At 42.5% G+C, this 16,527-nt stretch overlaps 1 protein-coding gene across 1 annotated transcript in view; it reads left to right on the top strand.

Annotated features, from left to right (window-relative positions):
- Positions 1–16,527, top strand: part of LOC139458106 (uncharacterized) — an 83,453-nt gene that overhangs the window by 16,470 nt on the left and 50,456 nt on the right. Inside the window, exons 13-27 of the mRNA XM_071239418.1 lie at positions 934–1,263; positions 1,521–1,835; positions 1,955–2,287; positions 4,319–4,630; positions 5,121–5,444; positions 6,264–6,590; positions 6,755–7,069; positions 7,477–7,812; positions 8,546–8,845; positions 9,258–9,362; positions 9,806–10,012; positions 11,730–12,053; positions 12,357–12,683; positions 12,832–13,179; positions 15,844–16,179. Coding sequence (XP_071095519.1) covers positions 934–1,263; positions 1,521–1,835; positions 1,955–2,287; positions 4,319–4,630; positions 5,121–5,444; positions 6,264–6,590; positions 6,755–7,069; positions 7,477–7,812; positions 8,546–8,845; positions 9,258–9,362; positions 9,806–10,012; positions 11,730–12,053; positions 12,357–12,683; positions 12,832–13,179; positions 15,844–16,179 — 4,539 coding nt within the window. The remainder of the gene's footprint in view (positions 1–933; positions 1,264–1,520; positions 1,836–1,954; positions 2,288–4,318; positions 4,631–5,120; positions 5,445–6,263; positions 6,591–6,754; positions 7,070–7,476; positions 7,813–8,545; positions 8,846–9,257; positions 9,363–9,805; positions 10,013–11,729; positions 12,054–12,356; positions 12,684–12,831; positions 13,180–15,843; positions 16,180–16,527) is intronic.

The raw sequence follows: 16,527 nt of genomic DNA, 5'->3' as shown, positions 1-16,527 counted from the left end.
AGCTTTCTCGAGCTTTAGGGCACTCGTTTCAATCCGGTGACTTCCATTTCAGACTACGCTTGAAAAATATGTTGACACAGTTCTCGATTAAAATTCTGAAAACTGAACAACGAACATTCCGGAATGTCTAATATATGTTTGAGATTGTAATGCAGTGCTCCCCGCGTACTGTGCAACGTCTCCTCCGTTCAAATGTTTAAAAGCGAGAGACAGACGATAATTTTGACGGAATCAGTCGTACCGGTCGTAACTGTTGTTCGAAATAGCCCTTGTTAACGTTTTGGTGGTTGCATGATTAGAAAACACATTACGACTGTCGCTTTCATGATCTGGTAAGCCACGCTTTGATTGGTCGGATGAAAGGTCGTTCTGACGTGACCCGTAATGGGATGTCCTCAGATCTTTGTTTAGCGATAGCGAGGACTAAGACCTGATTTTTTATGAGATTGGAGCATAACAAAATGTTAGCAAATACAATAAATCATGGTAGAACACGACTAGTCTTTATAGGTAAGATGAGGTCACGTCTTGTTTCGCGGCCGGGAATGGAACCCCCGACCTTCTGCTCTCCGAGCGGACGCTCTACCACCAGGCCAGGGGGGCGGTCACTAGTCCTTACAACTTTACAAGGTCGAACCCTGTTAATTCGAACATTGTACCAATATCATGTTTATGGTGCTTACATTGTAGTATTAACCATATTAAAATAAGTTTCTTGTGACATGTCATGCAGCGAAAGGTTTATGGGAGGCATGTATAAGATGTTAAGTTATGTGTATTTGTATTCTTGCTACTTGTAACAGCAGGTGAAGGTCACTTTGATGATACAATAGAGATAAAACTATGTCAGACCAAAATGTATCAAGGTTATGTCTGTGATAATTATAATAATTAAATATATGTATCTTCTTCATGTCCATTTTCCATCCCCAGTGAAACTTGTACGGGGCACTACGAATGTAAATGCGTCCACTGGCATTGTACAGTTCTACAAAGACAGCTCTTGGCGCATCATCTGTGGCAGCGGCTTTGACAACTACGATGCAACAGTCGTGTGTAGGGAGCTGGGGTACCCTTATGGCTTTGCTCTTCCCAGGGGGACGTTTGGGACTCAATATTATACCGCCGCGATCAGCTACTTGAACTGTACCGGCTCAGAGACCACTGTAGCCAACTGCGGCTTCAGAGTGGGCGGCTGCGTCAACAGCTACCCCTACAACAATTACGCCAGCGTCATCTGCTCTAAGCAACCTGTCACCAACGGTGAGTTAGGGTCCTATGTCATTTGGAAAAAGGTTCATCGTGTAAACGTCAGCATTTTCCAACGCTAGATATATATTCAAATATATTCAAAAGCAAATAAACACACAGCTTTATATATCATTTGACGTATTGCCTACGTATGAAGGGATATTTATTGTAACATAATGGAAGCTTACTACCATATATTGACACGTGAGGGAATTAAACTTTTTGAGAATATGAAAATGATTCTTTTTCATGCACTTTCCCTTTGTCAGATTTTGACGTTGTGCTTGGCACAACCTTCCCATCTATGGTGAGGATTCAGAAGATGGGGTTGAATGCGACTGTCTGCAATACCGGGTGGGGAGACGAGGAAGCTGGGGTGGTTTGCCGATCCAAGGGATACGTGTCGGGTGTCGCGTTTGGCCCTGTGGGATACGCCTACAACACCCCTCCCCGCCTGTTTGCGGCTAGCTGTATCGGTAACGAGACGAGGCTTCAGGACTGCGCCGTTTCTACACGTCTTCCGTATTCTTGCACCTCGTCCTATTACAAGGCTGCATATGTCTACTGCTACAACGACAACACAGGTAAACTGAACAGGGAACATCAACATAGCATGGCAGTTATATATGTATCGATCGGTATATTCCTATTCCTACACGTTACTAAAACACTTGCATGACCTCCACCTTTACATCTTTGGTAGGAGTGAACCTCCGTCTGATAAAGAACGGACAAATATCCAACAGTGCTGGACGCGTCGAGGTTCAGATCGGCGGTGTGTGGGGCAGCGTCTGTGCTTACAGCTTCAGTTCCAGCAGCGCACGCGTGGTGTGCAAGTCCCTGGGCTATCCTGATGGCTCCGGTAAAAGCACGAGCACCTACGGCAGAGGGACTGGGCCCGTGTGGTTGTATTCTCCAACGTGCTCGGGTACAGAGAAGGCGCTATGGAACTGTCGATCCAGCAGGTTCAATGTCACCAACAGCTACCCCTGCAACGGTCACCGATACGACGTTGGAGTGCAGTGTTCTGGTCTAGGTGAGTATGTGCACATATACTCACCATAATGACGCATGTATATTGTGCTCGACTACAGGTGTTAGCCACCATGAATTCCCACAGTGAATAAAACTGTGTAGTTCAGGTATTGAGATATTGTATATTTTATTGTATTTCAATATTTTCTTGGTGTTAACTTGTGTGTTACCTCATGGTTTGCACCCGTGAAGATCCGGGGTAGAATAGGTCTTCAGCAGCCCAAGTTGCCGTAAATGGCGATTATGCTTGTCGTAAAAGGCGACTAACGGGATAGCTGACTTGGTGCGTGTAATTGTACCCCAATTGCGTGGATCGATGCTCATGGTGTCAATCACTGGATTGTCTGATCGAGACTCAAACCAAACCTCATGGTTTGCGTCATATCAGCAATTGCAAACAAACTAGTAAATGGTACTAAGTCTGTAAGGTGCAACTAAACCCGAACCATGTAGGTTCTTGGCTCACGTGACTGAAAGTCTCCTGAGAACCCACGTGACCAAAATGCCGGAAGGATGACATCCAAATTTATTCAAGATGTTTGAATCCGAGTTTCAATATGGCCACCACGGCAGTTTGGCCCAATAATCAGCCATGTATTTCCAAAATATAATTCACGTGTAGTTAGTAGTGGGGCTCAACAAAGATGTTCTGTTTTTTTTCAGATATTTAAAAACAGATGCCCGATTTGACCTTTGCACTTCAACAATATTGAAAGCTGAAACTTCCTTTTGCTATGACTCTGTCATTAAGATTCAAAATATAATGAACGCCCTCCTATGTGTAGTTAGCCCTGGGGCTCAACACGTAGGTTCCATTATGGGCAATATTAAATTTATTTCACATAATTTGACCTTTGCATTTCAACCATGCTAAAACATTCTCTCAAAATGAATTCCCTTGCACTGAAGCCAATAATTATGGCTGTCGTGCTGGTTTTGAGGAATATGTTATTGAAAGACCTCGTTTTGGCCATTACCAGATCAGCCATTTCTTAAAAATGTAATGACATTAGCTGCATGTGTATATAATAGTGGGATCAACAAATGTGTTCCTTTTTTTTCGATATTTTTTATTTTGATTTCACCTTTGAAATCGACTTTGCTCCTAAATTCTCTCAAAATGGCTTTCCCTGCACTGTGAACAACATATGCTCAGAAAACACTTTAGCAGTGAACCATTACTCGAAATTTGAGAACCTAATGTTGATTATTTGCTGTCTGTTCGATCAACTTAACCTTATGACTAAATTATCTCATAAAATGTACTTCCTCGGACTGTAAACATCTTCTCCTCTGCTTGTCCCCATCAATGATTGAATATGTTCATGAGGTTCGAATACGCTTTTGTATATTTCAGATGTATTGAAAAAGCTATTTTTGGCTCTTCAAAATGTAATGGTATGGTGAACGTGTAGAATATGTAGTTAGTCAACATACAGTAAACTACGTTTATAACGAACACGCTTTTAAGAACTGACGGATATACCAAGCTGTGTTTTTTGTCCCGACCATTTGCTGAACATACGTTGTATATATGTTTATAACGAACTACGTTTATAACGAACTAAAATTAGTGGTCCCTTTAAATTCGTTTTAACCGTAGTTTACTGGTCATTTTTTTTTGCGATATTTTAAACTTTGATCTTGATCTCAAAATGCATATCTGGCCCTGAGATTTTCTCTGAAGTTGTCAGACTGAGCTAGCTGAACTTGGGCCTGTGCGTGTCCTTATGATGACACTATGTTTTGTTCAAATCCTTAGATTTTATAGTTAATATTTTCTCAGTATATATGCAGAACAAATTTGAATATCCAGCCTGAGAACACTTTTCTGAAGTGGCTGTCTTGACATATTAAACTGTTAGACTACATATCCAGGTGAGCAAGTGTGGCGTTACTAATTTTGATATGGTTGTCAGTGGTTACACCTTTTTTGCAAGACCAAAATTCAGTTTATAATGTATTTAAGTCAGTAATTTACGAATCACCTCCAACAGTAGAAATGAACTTAAAACTTGTTTTCACTTCTCAGTTCGCCTCCGACCAAACAGGCAGTATGGGGCTGTTCAGGTGTACGACGGCGTCAGCAGCTACCAGATGGTATGTGCAGACAACTTCAACGACATCAGCGCCAAAGTTGTGTGCAACCAGATTGGCTACCTGTACGGCGTCAGTGTCGGTGCCTCCGCCTTCGGCAGACAGTACTACGGTATTGGCTACACTAACGTCCGCTGCACAGGCCGCGAGACTCGCTTCAGAGACTGCCCCCATGACATCAGCATGACCTATTGTCCCAGTAGGAAGTATGCCTCGGCGGTCTGCTCCAACACGAACCCTCGATCAGGTAGATATAAAGAGAAAAAAGCATATCTGATCGTTTTTGACAATTCTGACGTTATGAAAACGCTTGGAGTATGTAAGAACGGGCTTCAAACATAATATTTATGCATCGTTCATTCAGTCTCATTTTGGAGAGTTTTGTTGTCTTTACATTTGTGTCACATCGTGACGTGGGCATCAGAAATGGTCTTCTTTGGTGTAGAAAACAAGGGTAATGATAGAACTACCCACGAGAGACTCAAATACATTGGTAATAGCTGGTGGTGTGGCGGTTCCTGTCACAATCATAGATCGATCATTGAACACCTTGGTAAAAGCGGAGAGCATAGAGCAACGTGTCCAAATCACAGAGAAGTAGACGCAAGGAGTGTATAGCGTCATGGTGAACAAGCGTTTACAGAATACCTTTAGAGTACACTATCTTGCTTTTAAATACATATAATGTTCCGTTTGCATGCCTTACTAAGTTAATCACAAGAAGAGTTTCCCTACAGGGTACACCCTCGCCCTACAAAACACGTACCAGGGCCGCGTCACGATCGGTCACATGGGCATCAGTGGCTACATTTGCCCCGACGGCTTCGACGACAGGGAGGCCATGGTGATCTGCCGAGAAAAGGGATACACCGGGGGCTTCGCCTACACCTACTACAACAGATACTACTCCTTCTACACCATTTCCACAGTGAGATGGTTGTCCAATATTAACTGTGACGGCTCAGAAACCTACCTCTCTAACTGTGCTGGAGTTCGGTTCGGCGACACTGCCAACTGTTCTTCCCAAGGGGATGCCGCCGTCTACTGCTACCAAACTAGTGGTGGGTATTGACATCAGAATCTAATGCCATGGGCCAGTTTATGTAAGGGTTATGGTGACCTGTTTACACATGAAATAATGAGTGCCTGAGTTGGGTTTAACGCCGCTTTGAACAATATTCCAGTATCGCGGCGTGTCAGCTTAATGTGGGAGGAAAGCCAGAAGTGATGCAGGTCACAGACGTTTACCACTTCGGTGAAACCCACGAGCACGGGTATGGTGCTGACAAACCTAGAAACTTAATCGGGGCGAACCGGGATTCGAACCCACAATCATAGGTTTCTGGCGTGCCCAAGGGACGCAGCTCTGCACAGCGATGGCACTGAAGACGACTGGGCCACCCGTGTCCCCAAACATCAAATAAAAAGAGAAAGGAAGCAATGGAATAAGTTCTACTGTACATATGATTATACACAGAAAATGAATAAAACGTATACTAAACCAATGTATGTCAGACGAGCGAGTGGAGTACAGCGCCATATAAATGAACTATTATTATTATTATTATTATTATTATTATTATTATTGGTTTGGCGGTACCAAAGCCGTGGTCATTTCATGAAAATGTTAAACGTTTATAGCATACATTACTTCGGGTTTTCCTCCCACATTAAACTGTCACACCTGATAGAACTGAACTACTGCTGAAGTTACCATGTGTATGAGATATTTTCACCTGTCAAATGGCAGACCGTGTTTCATCGCCCCTGAGGCGAAGATACCATGTCCAACAACTGGCTTGCCTGCTCCCGAACTGTTAAGCTGAGAGGTTATCGGATTTGAACCGCAAACACTAATGTGCTCATTCATTTTCCTGAAGGTCTACAGGTGCGCCTGGGAAACAAGACGGGGTCTGCTGGTCGGGTTGAGCTGAGCGTGGACGGGTCCTGGGGTACCATGTGTACACTATACTCGGGGTGGTACATGGACAAAAACGCCGACGTCCTCTGCCGCATGCTCAACTACACCACCGGTCGTCACATGGGTCTGGGAACATTTGGCCCCGGAAGTGGAACGATCTATCTTAGCCGTCTGAACTGCAAAGGGACGGAGAGATCTATCTCCGAGTGTGCGTCTCAGTGGAGGCAGAGCTACTTCGGCTGTTCTAACCACAAGAAGGATAACGCTATCATGTGTTTTGACAACGGTGAGTACACAATATTAAAGTAAATAAAAACAGAAATGACTGTTGAAACTGCTGTAAAGAAGTCTTTACATCTAGCTTACAACACGGTATTTCATGAACACAGTAACACAAGCAAGCCGAATATTCACGTATATTGGTTGAGATGATTTTCGCCTTCTCCCCAGTTCGTGTAATGGGATCCTCCACCGTCAACTACGGCCGTGTCGAAGTGTACAGGAACAACCAATGGTCCCCCGTCTGCGACCACAACTTCGACAACACTGCTGCCCGCGTTGTATGCAGGAAACTAGGCTACACCGACGGCAAGTCTCAGTGCTGTAACGCAGTGGGAGATGTCGACGCCTCCACCATCACCGTCACCGTCAATGGTTGCACTGGCACTGAGTCGGACCTTCTCAGCTGCAACCTTGCTTTTGGCACCTGCACTACCGGCAAATACGCCACCGTCTATTGCTCCTACAACAACATACGCCGTAACGGTACAAACTATACACTTCATTTATACCTTCGCAAATGGTTTGTCATATAACCATGATTTGTTTGTCAGATATTGCGTCTATATGTGTCATTAATTTTTTAATGTATTTCCTCATCAGAACACGTGTTTTTTATGGTCGGCGACACTTTCAGGTCCAGTTATACTTATAATGTGAAGACAGTATCTTTTTTCTTGAATGCATAGTGTATTATTTCAAAACTAATTCCGAAATTGTCCAACATAACAGAAAAAAACAAATAATGTGAAAATAATAAGACAATGGAGACCAAGACTAAGGGAAATTCATTATATTTAACGTGGAAACATGAACGCAGGAGGTGCTACATGCTACATGTGTTATAGGTTCTGGTCACTTTCAGTTACACCTCTCGTTCCTTTATCTTCCAGACGCCGCTGTCCGTCTTCAAGCTAGTTCCAGGGACTATGGCTCCATTCAGGTCAATAGGTACGGATTCTGGGGACCCGTTTGCAACGTTGGCTGGAACAATAAGGACGCCGACGTTGCATGCCGTTCTATGGGCTTTGTTGGTGGCGTCACTTTCAGTGGGCAGATCTACTCATCGACTCCCATGTTGGTCGGAAAATTCAACTGTCAGGGTGGAGAGACTAATCTGACCAGCTGTCCTTTCAGTGACCTTGACGACAAAGTTGACCTCGGCTGCAACTCCCCACCGGGACGCTCTAGACAGAGCGCTGGTGTCCTCTGCTATAATAACGAAAATGGTAAGATATGTGTCTTACACTTTAGGACCCCAATACAAATCACAGGCATGGTTAGCATTTTATTTTGTATCGCGCTCTCGTCTGCTCTTGAACATTAAGTACACTGCATTGTGTAACTGGGCATGGCAGTCAAAGCGACAAAATCCTTTCCATATCCATAGAAATCTCTGCATAAAGCAGAGTCGATTGTACGATTCAGACTATATCATGAGCATGTGTTTATGAATCAATATCAAATAGTCATGATACGAGGTGTTCACGAAAAAGTGAGCGTATCCTGCCCCACAGGTGACATCCGTCACAAACACATGCAAAGGCAAGTCAACTGTTCACCTGAAAAAAGACGGGAACATATGGTACAAGTCAAATTTGGGAATTGCATCGGACATAATTTTTGTCACTGATGCGTCTAATTTGGAAATGTCCTCCACATGTCTACCATAACACTTTAAGAAAGCTTAAGAAATCTCACCTAAAAGCAGAATCTATTGTACGTTTACGACTATACCACATGCATGTGTTTATGGATAAATACATGCTGATGATGATACCAAGTATTTGCGAGAAGGTGACCCTTTCCTGAGTGACACCGTCACAAACACTCGCAAAGGCAAGTCAACAATAAACAGAATAGCAGGCATTTCGTCCTATACAATGTGTATAGAACGTTAGTGGTCAGCGGTATCTCTGCTATTTGGGAAATTCCTATTAAAAACCTTGCTTTGTTTTCCAGGCGCCTCTGTAAGGTTGGCTGATGGTGGGTCGAACTATGGTCGTGTAGAGGTGAACTACAATGGCGTTTGGGGGCGTGTGTGTGGCTGGTACTGGGGCGACGTCGACGCTAAGATCGCCTGTCGTCAACTAGGTTTTCTTGATGGGAGTGCATTACCAGTCGCTGAAAACAACAATACCAAAGTGTGGATGAACTATGTGTCATGCAGCGGTTCAGAAGCATCCTTGTTTGAATGCCCCAAATATTGGAACTACAGATGGGGATGTTCTAGGGATGCGGGAGTCGTCTGCTACAACAAAAGTATTTATTCTTCCTCTTGGAATCAATTTTCTGAAGCTAGTGGCATGTACTCAGCTGTACTGATTTACTGCCCCCGGGAAAGTGTACGGACATGATTTTTATGGGTCTATTAAGTTATTAGTTGAAATTATTATTGACTGCAATGTTTCCAGTAAATTCTATATGTGTAGGGAAAAAATTCTGTTGATGTGCACTGCTTATTTTGGGGTAGGGTGGGGCTGGGACCTTATGGAAAAATTCTAAATTCTTGAAAAACATAATTATACTTCATATTTAATTAACAGAATAGCTGTTACAACCCTCCCCCCACCACAAAAAGTATTAAATGGTCCGGCCTCATACATAATAGAAGCAAACTTGTTTGAGAGAACGATTTAAGATGTATTATAATGTCAGTAAACGCTTCTTTCAGTCCGACTGATGCGCGGCAACCAGTTCTCCGTGGGTGTGGTCGAGGTAAACACCAACAACAATTGGGGCAGCATCTGCAGCAATGGCTGGAGCGACACCGACGTTTGTAAGTGACCATTAATCAAGTATATATATGGCAAAACTCGCCATCTTTGACACATATACTTACAACAGCTATGGCGCGATCTTAGTGAGTGAGTGAGTTTGATTTTACGCCGCTTTTAACGCCGCAGTAACACCGTCTGTGATGTATGCTTCTTCATATGAACTCTTAGCAATTTTTTATGACAAGAAAGTAAGAAACTTTTCAGCTTGAGCTGTGTGCAAGCTCAATCATGGCGGATTGACCAAAGAATGCACCATACGTTGTACCCATGTAGGGAGTCGAACCCGGATCGTGGGGTACCGCTTGACGAGCCACCACATTAACCAGAGGGCTAACCACCGCCCAATCTATCTTTATCCCTGTCTGTACTGGGTGTTTGGGTACACGTGTTTGTCAGTTTGATAAAGACACTGTCGATTCATGCTAACGCACTTTAAATTCAGCCGTGGCCTGTAAGGAGCTTGGGTATCAGAATGGCTTCAACCTGTGCTGTGGGGTGTACGGGAGTCGGTCCTATAGCGTTATGGAAAATGTCCAATGTACAGGAAGCGAAAACAACCTAGTGACCTGCCACCATGACGTCCCTACTAGCAGATACTGCCGCGGACCCGACGCCTCCGTGGCCTGCTACAACGGCACTGCCGCTACCGGTCAGTGAGAAAAATTAGCAGTGACATTAAATACAAACATCATCCGATATAATCACAAACAGCACACATAAGGACCTAATTTTACTTTATCCAGCCTCATACCAATTGCTCATTTCATCTCATTCCGAAATGGTAGTGGAAACCCCAAGAACAGAGAAAACATCTCACCCAAACGCACCCCTCAGCCGCGCAGCCGCACCGGAAGCACGTGACCAAGGCTGTAAACTTATAACTCTATCATTTTCCCCCACCCTTACGACCGAAGCACGTTCACTAGAAACAGGTATGGCGGGGTTGGCGCTTTAGCGTATGTGTCAGGATAAGTATAAAAGATATTTAACCCTAAAAAATACATATCATACTAATTGCCATCTTCCCGAGGCAAGGGAGTTAACTGACTTTAAAAGTCCAGATTCCGACCTTGCCGAACAACACTGGTATTATGGAGTTACATTTTGGCTGGACTAGCGAGTTTATACACAGTCCAATCAAAGTCGCGCAACAAAATCGAAATCAGCAGCTCCTGCACGTCGTAGATAGAAGGTATTTCTTCGTGACGTGAGGATGTATCAGCAATTCCTGGTCGTCGTAGACAGAAGGTATTTCTTCATGACGTGAGGATGTATCAGCAACTCCTGGTCGTCGTAGACAGAAGGTATTTCCTCATGACGTGAGGATGTATCAGCAACTCCTGCACGTCATAGACAGAAGGTATTTCTTAATAACGTGAGGATGTATCAGCAACTCCTGGTTGTCATAGAGAGAAGGTATTTCTTCGTGACGTGAGGATGTATCAGCAATTCCTGGTCGTCGTGGATAGAAGGTATTTCTTCATGACGTGAGGATGTATCAGCAACTCCTGGTCGTCGTAGACAGAAGGTATTTCCTCATGACGTGAGGATGTATCAGCAACTCCTGCACGTCATAGACAGAAGGTATTTCTTAATAACGTGAGGATGTATCAGCAACTCCTGGTTGTCATAGACAGAAGGTATTTCTTCATGACGTGAGGATGTATCAGCAACTCCTGGTCGTCGTAGATAGACGGTATTTCCACATGACGTGAGGATGTATCAGCAACTCCTGCACGTCATAGACAAAAGGTATTTCCTCATGACGTGAAGATGTTTCAGCAAGACAAGGCTCAAACACATCCTCTTCCTGTAAAAGGAAGGAGGGGAGAGGGTGTGGAGCTGTAGCAGAACCCTGAGAAGTGTGAGACATGGCGTAGGCTGCTTGTTGTAGCTTGCTGAGTAGCATGAGCTACAAAGTTATTGGACGAAGGAGGCATTGTACTTTGATCATAAAAGGCAGGTTGTCTGAACGTAGAATGCTGCGCAAACGACTGTGCCTGTGTTCTTCTCTGTTCTTGGGAACACAGCAAAGGAAGTTTCCACTACCATTTCGGAATCAGATGAGATAAACAATTTCAGCCCCTCACATCATGCTAACCTCTCACAACAAACAATCAATGTGTACACAATACAGACACACTTTCCTTGATTGTTATTCAAGATGTCATAAAGTATAACTTTCTGCCCATTCAGAATATACCTGTTGGCAGCGGCCTTCACCTTTTGGTGCTACTTTTACTTTTTATGAAAATAATTTTAAAACTATTTGAACACTTTTTACCCGATCATTCTTGCGATCCTGTCATTTGATTAAATAAACATGTTTTTTGACAAGCAAAGACAAATACCCTCTACGTTTTCAGCGTTCACATGGTCCCTCGCTGACGGCAACAACTACACTGGCGAGGTCATCGTCAACTACATGAACATGGTCGGTCGTATCTGCACTGATGATTGGGATGACAAAGATGCAACTGTGGCGTGTAGAGAACTGGGATACAGCAAAGGCTACGCCTACACCCACTACAAATACTCCTTCAATGCCGATAACGGACCCTTCTGGACGTCAAAAATGAACTGTGCCGGCACAGAGAACCGTCTAGTGGATTGCTCCCGAACACAACTGGGTAAAGTGGCGTCATGCCAAAATTCCCACTCTGCTGGTGTGCTGTGCGGCGACAATGTTGGTACGTAAATGTGAGGAAGTTGAAAGACATTAAACTAGAAGCTTATTAATGATTTAGAAACCTACTATTCGGAGAGAAATTTGCCATTATACATAGAATTAGATATGTTTATCTGTAACGAAACATGGTGGCAAGGTTAATAAACCATATAAGAATCTGCTCTTGGCAATATGAATACACCAAATGTTTTCCCCCTGTGAAGCTATCTGTTGAATAGCCCATTATTCGCATGTCCCAAAGTGATCGGCTCTGCCGTTTACTCCCGCAACCTGGATATGACTGTGATACATGTCTCCCACGCAGGTATTTACTACAGCCTCTCCAATGGAGGCCCAGAGAACGCAGGTCGAGTGCAAGTGTCTGTCAATGGCGTGTTGGGTTCAGTATGCCGCTCCTACTTCGACAGTAGGGAGGCTACAGTCATGTGTAGAGGCCTGGGATATAATGTAGGCTTGGTGGACTACTACACCAAGTACCCTAACGCCTCCGGGCCCGTGTACGAGAGTAGATTCCGGTGTACAGGCAACGAAGGATCACTGGCAGAGTGCCCACATGAGGGCTGGAAGGTCGCAACCAGTAGATACTGCATGAACCACAACTACGACGCTGCCATCACCTGCTACGGAGACAGTGAGTTGATATGATGTATTTAATGCTTTTATACACAATATAATGTATGCTTCACCCTACTTGTTGGCGTTAATGGTCACTGTGCTATTCTGATGAAGTTTGTGATTGCGTGTGTATGATCCTCAATTTTGCCCCGCTTTGTCTTCAGTCAAACTGGCGTCTGGGTTCTCCCCGGACATCAAGCAAGGTCCAGTTCAGGTGTGGAGGAACAACACTTGGCACTACGTCTGCGACACCAACTTTGATGACCTCACCGCGAAGACTGTGTGTAGAAGTCTTGGCTTTGTGGATGGGAAGGCCCTGTGCTGCTCAGCCTATGGATCGAAATACGTCAGGTACTCCTGGTACGGCAACGGCCCCGGCAGCTTCCTGCCCAACATTACGATGAATTGTGACGGTACCAAGTCCGACCCCATGACGTGCCTCACACCCGGCACCTGCTCCAACGACTACGCCTCCGTTGTCTGCTTCAACACCTCAGACGCGGTCGAAGAAAGTAAGTAACTGTATGTGTTCAATGTGTTTTGTAAACATGAACCCTTGAGGTTCAGTTCAGTTCGATGTGCGATAAAAAATTTAAATCCCTAGTCCACTCATATAATTTCCCATTGTTTCATAGAGTCAGTAAACTAAGCCGATCCTAATTCATTCTTATACTGTGAAGACCACAAGGTAGGGTTTTATCCTCGCCAGCAATAGTGCAGTGCGTAATATATAGTAGCCTCAAACCTGAAGGAATGAAGTTTTGTATTCTACATCGAATTTTTGAACTGGTCCCTTACCTCTAGCTATTGACACAGCTGTGACACAAACGTGTGTCGATGATCAGACTGTTCTGTTAGGTCGCGTGGACCGCAGGTTGAGAGCTTTTCTCTCCAGGATGAAGTTTGACCTTGCAAGCTTACATCCTGCCGCTTGTCCCGCTCCTCATTGGTTATAGAAAACTGTTGTGTAAACCTTTTCACTTGATATGTAACAAGGCCAATGCCAGAGAATACCCAGTCTCGAATATCTGCCGAAACATATTCCAAAACGCATACTGGGCACGAAATGATAATTTTTTTCGGAGGGGAATGTCCTCGTCACTCTCCATTCCTTAAAAATAATGGAGCCGAGGAACCAGATTCGATTATTTTCAAACCGCCGTCATATGGCTGAAATATTGCTGAGTGCGTCGTTAAACAACAAACAAGCAAACAAAATGAAAATGTATATAAGTAGTTTCATACTATGCGCAAAGGGAAAGTATATAAGTAGTTTTATACTGGGTACAAAATGAAAATGTATAAAAGTAGTTTTATACTGGGCTCAAAGGGAAAATGTATTTCATTATTTTTACACTGGGTACAAAATGAAAATGTATATAAGTAGTTTTATACTCTGCACAAAAGTAAAATGTGTATAAGTAGTTTTATACTGGGCACAAAATGAAAATGTATATAAGTAGTTTTACACTGGGCACAAAATGAAAATGTATATAAGTAGTTTTATACTGGGCTCAAAAGGAAAATGTATTTCAGTAGTTTTACACTGGGTACAAAATGAAAATGTATATAAGTAGTTTTATACTCTGCAAGAAATGAAAATGAATATAAGTAGTTTTATACTGTGCAAAAAATGAAAATGTTTATAAGAAGTTTTATACTGTGCACAAAATGAAAATGTATATAAGTAGTTTTATACTGGGCACACAATGATAATGTATTTCAGTACTTTTATACTGGGCACACAATGAAAATGTGTATAAGTAGTTTTGTACTGGGCACAAAATGAAAATGTATTTCAGTAGTTTTATACTGGGCACAAAATGAAAATGTATTTCAGTAGTTTGATACTGGGCACAAAATAAAAATGTGTATAAATAGTTTTATACTGTGCACAAAATGAAAATTTATATAAGTAGTTTTCGACTGTGCACAAAATGAAAATGTGTATAAGTAGTTTTATACTGGGCACAAAATGAAAATGTATTTCAGTAGTTTTATACTGGGCACAAAATGAAAATGTATTTCAGTAGTTTGATACTGGGCACAAAATGAAAATGTGTATAAGTAGTTTTATACTGTGCACAAAATGAAAATTTATATAAGTAGTTTTCGACTGTGCACAAAATGAAAATGTGTATAAGTAGTTTTATACTGGGCACAAAATGAAAATGTATTTCAGTAGTTTTATACTGGGCACAAAATGAAAATGTATTTCAGTAGTTTGATACTGGGCACAAAATGAAAATGTGTATAAGTAGTTTTATACTGTGCACAAAATGAAAATTTATATAAGTAGTTTTCGACTGTGCACAAAAGTAAAATGTTTATAAGTAGTTTTATACTGTGCACAAAATGAAAATTTATATAAGTAGTTTTCGACTGTGCACAAAAGTAAAATGTTTATAAGTAGTTTTATACTGTGCACAAAATGAAAATTTATATAAGTAGTTTTCGACTGTGCACAAAATGAAAATGTTTATAAGTAGTTTTATACTGGGCACAAAGTTATAATGTATATCAGTAGTTTCAAACTTGGCACAAAAGGAACTTGTATATAACTAGTTTTATACTGGGTTCATGGCGTCATGATCAGCAATCAACTTCGGCCTTTGCGAACAATGTAAAGATACCCCTCAGCTGCTGCCTATCATGACCCCTTGCCTCATGTATGTAAACTATAGGAGGTGGACAGCTTGTCGAAAGCGTCAAATTTGACAATTCTCATATTATTTAAAAGTTTAGTTTCAATCTTAAAAAGCGCAAGACCATAGCTAAACACTGAGAGTGTATTCCACTTATTTGACTAGAATTGTAGATTTGATACAGACAGTAGAATGGTAGATGGGAAAGATATTTGTGGACAATAAGGGACGGACCATTGGAAAAATCGGAAATAAACAATTAATCAGGTTTTTCCAAAGCATTACAGTCACTACCACCATATTTTTACGTATAATAGTGATCATGTAAGATCAAATGTGTGTTGGTGGGATCTCACAGTTTCTACAGCCATGGTGGCTGTAAGGTTCTCACCAACTGTGTGATGATTGAGTAAAATAAACACGATGTAATACGTTTTTACGCTAAGCTGTTCACATTGAGCACGGAGTCGTTCACTTTTTGTTCCCATCTAATTTTTTTTTTTTTTACATTTCCCTCCCTATTCTCGATAGCCTACACGCTCGGATTTGACGACTCTACTTCGGACAGTGGTCAGATCGCTGTGCAGCACTACGACACGAAAGGCCGGATATGCAACACTTTCTGGACCGACACGGAGGCGGCAGTCTTCTGTAAGGGCCTGCACTACGACAACGGTATCGCCTACCACCACTCTGTGAAATACAACTACCATCCTATCAGATCACGTGGTCCTTTCTGGCTCAGCGCCGTGAACTGTACCGGAAGTGAGACGTCCTTGACAGACTGCGCCTACAATGACAGGAAGAGTTTGGGCAACTGCAGCTCCGCCGACATTGCTTCAGCCATCTGCTTCAACGGAGACAAAAGTAGGCAAAATTTTTTATTGACACTGTGTGGTTCAACTGACGCAATTCTTGACATCATGCACCAGAAGAACAGAAATCTTCATAATCAATAAGAAAACGAGGACCTTCTACTATTCAAATGCTTGAAAACTGCCTTTCCGTTCTCATATACCTAAAACTATAGATGTGTGTAAAATAAATTTGTATGATTGGCTGGGCAAAGTATTTCAACAGGGAATAAATAATAAATGAAACCCTATAACTGAATGACATGTATATAAATTCTGGTTCTATACCCTAACCGGCGACGGTCATGCTATGTCAGTAATCTAGTACTAAAACATCGTATTGCCGTACTGGACTACATTT

Source organism: Haliotis cracherodii, unplaced genomic scaffold, assembly GCF_022045235.1.
Source record: "Haliotis cracherodii isolate W230 unplaced genomic scaffold, xgHalCrac1.p SCAF_1, whole genome shotgun sequence".
Taxonomy (NCBI): Eukaryota; Metazoa; Mollusca; class Gastropoda; order Lepetellida; family Haliotidae; genus Haliotis; species Haliotis cracherodii.
Note: the sequence above shows the minus strand (reverse complement) of the source record. Positions and strands in the feature narration are given on the sequence as shown.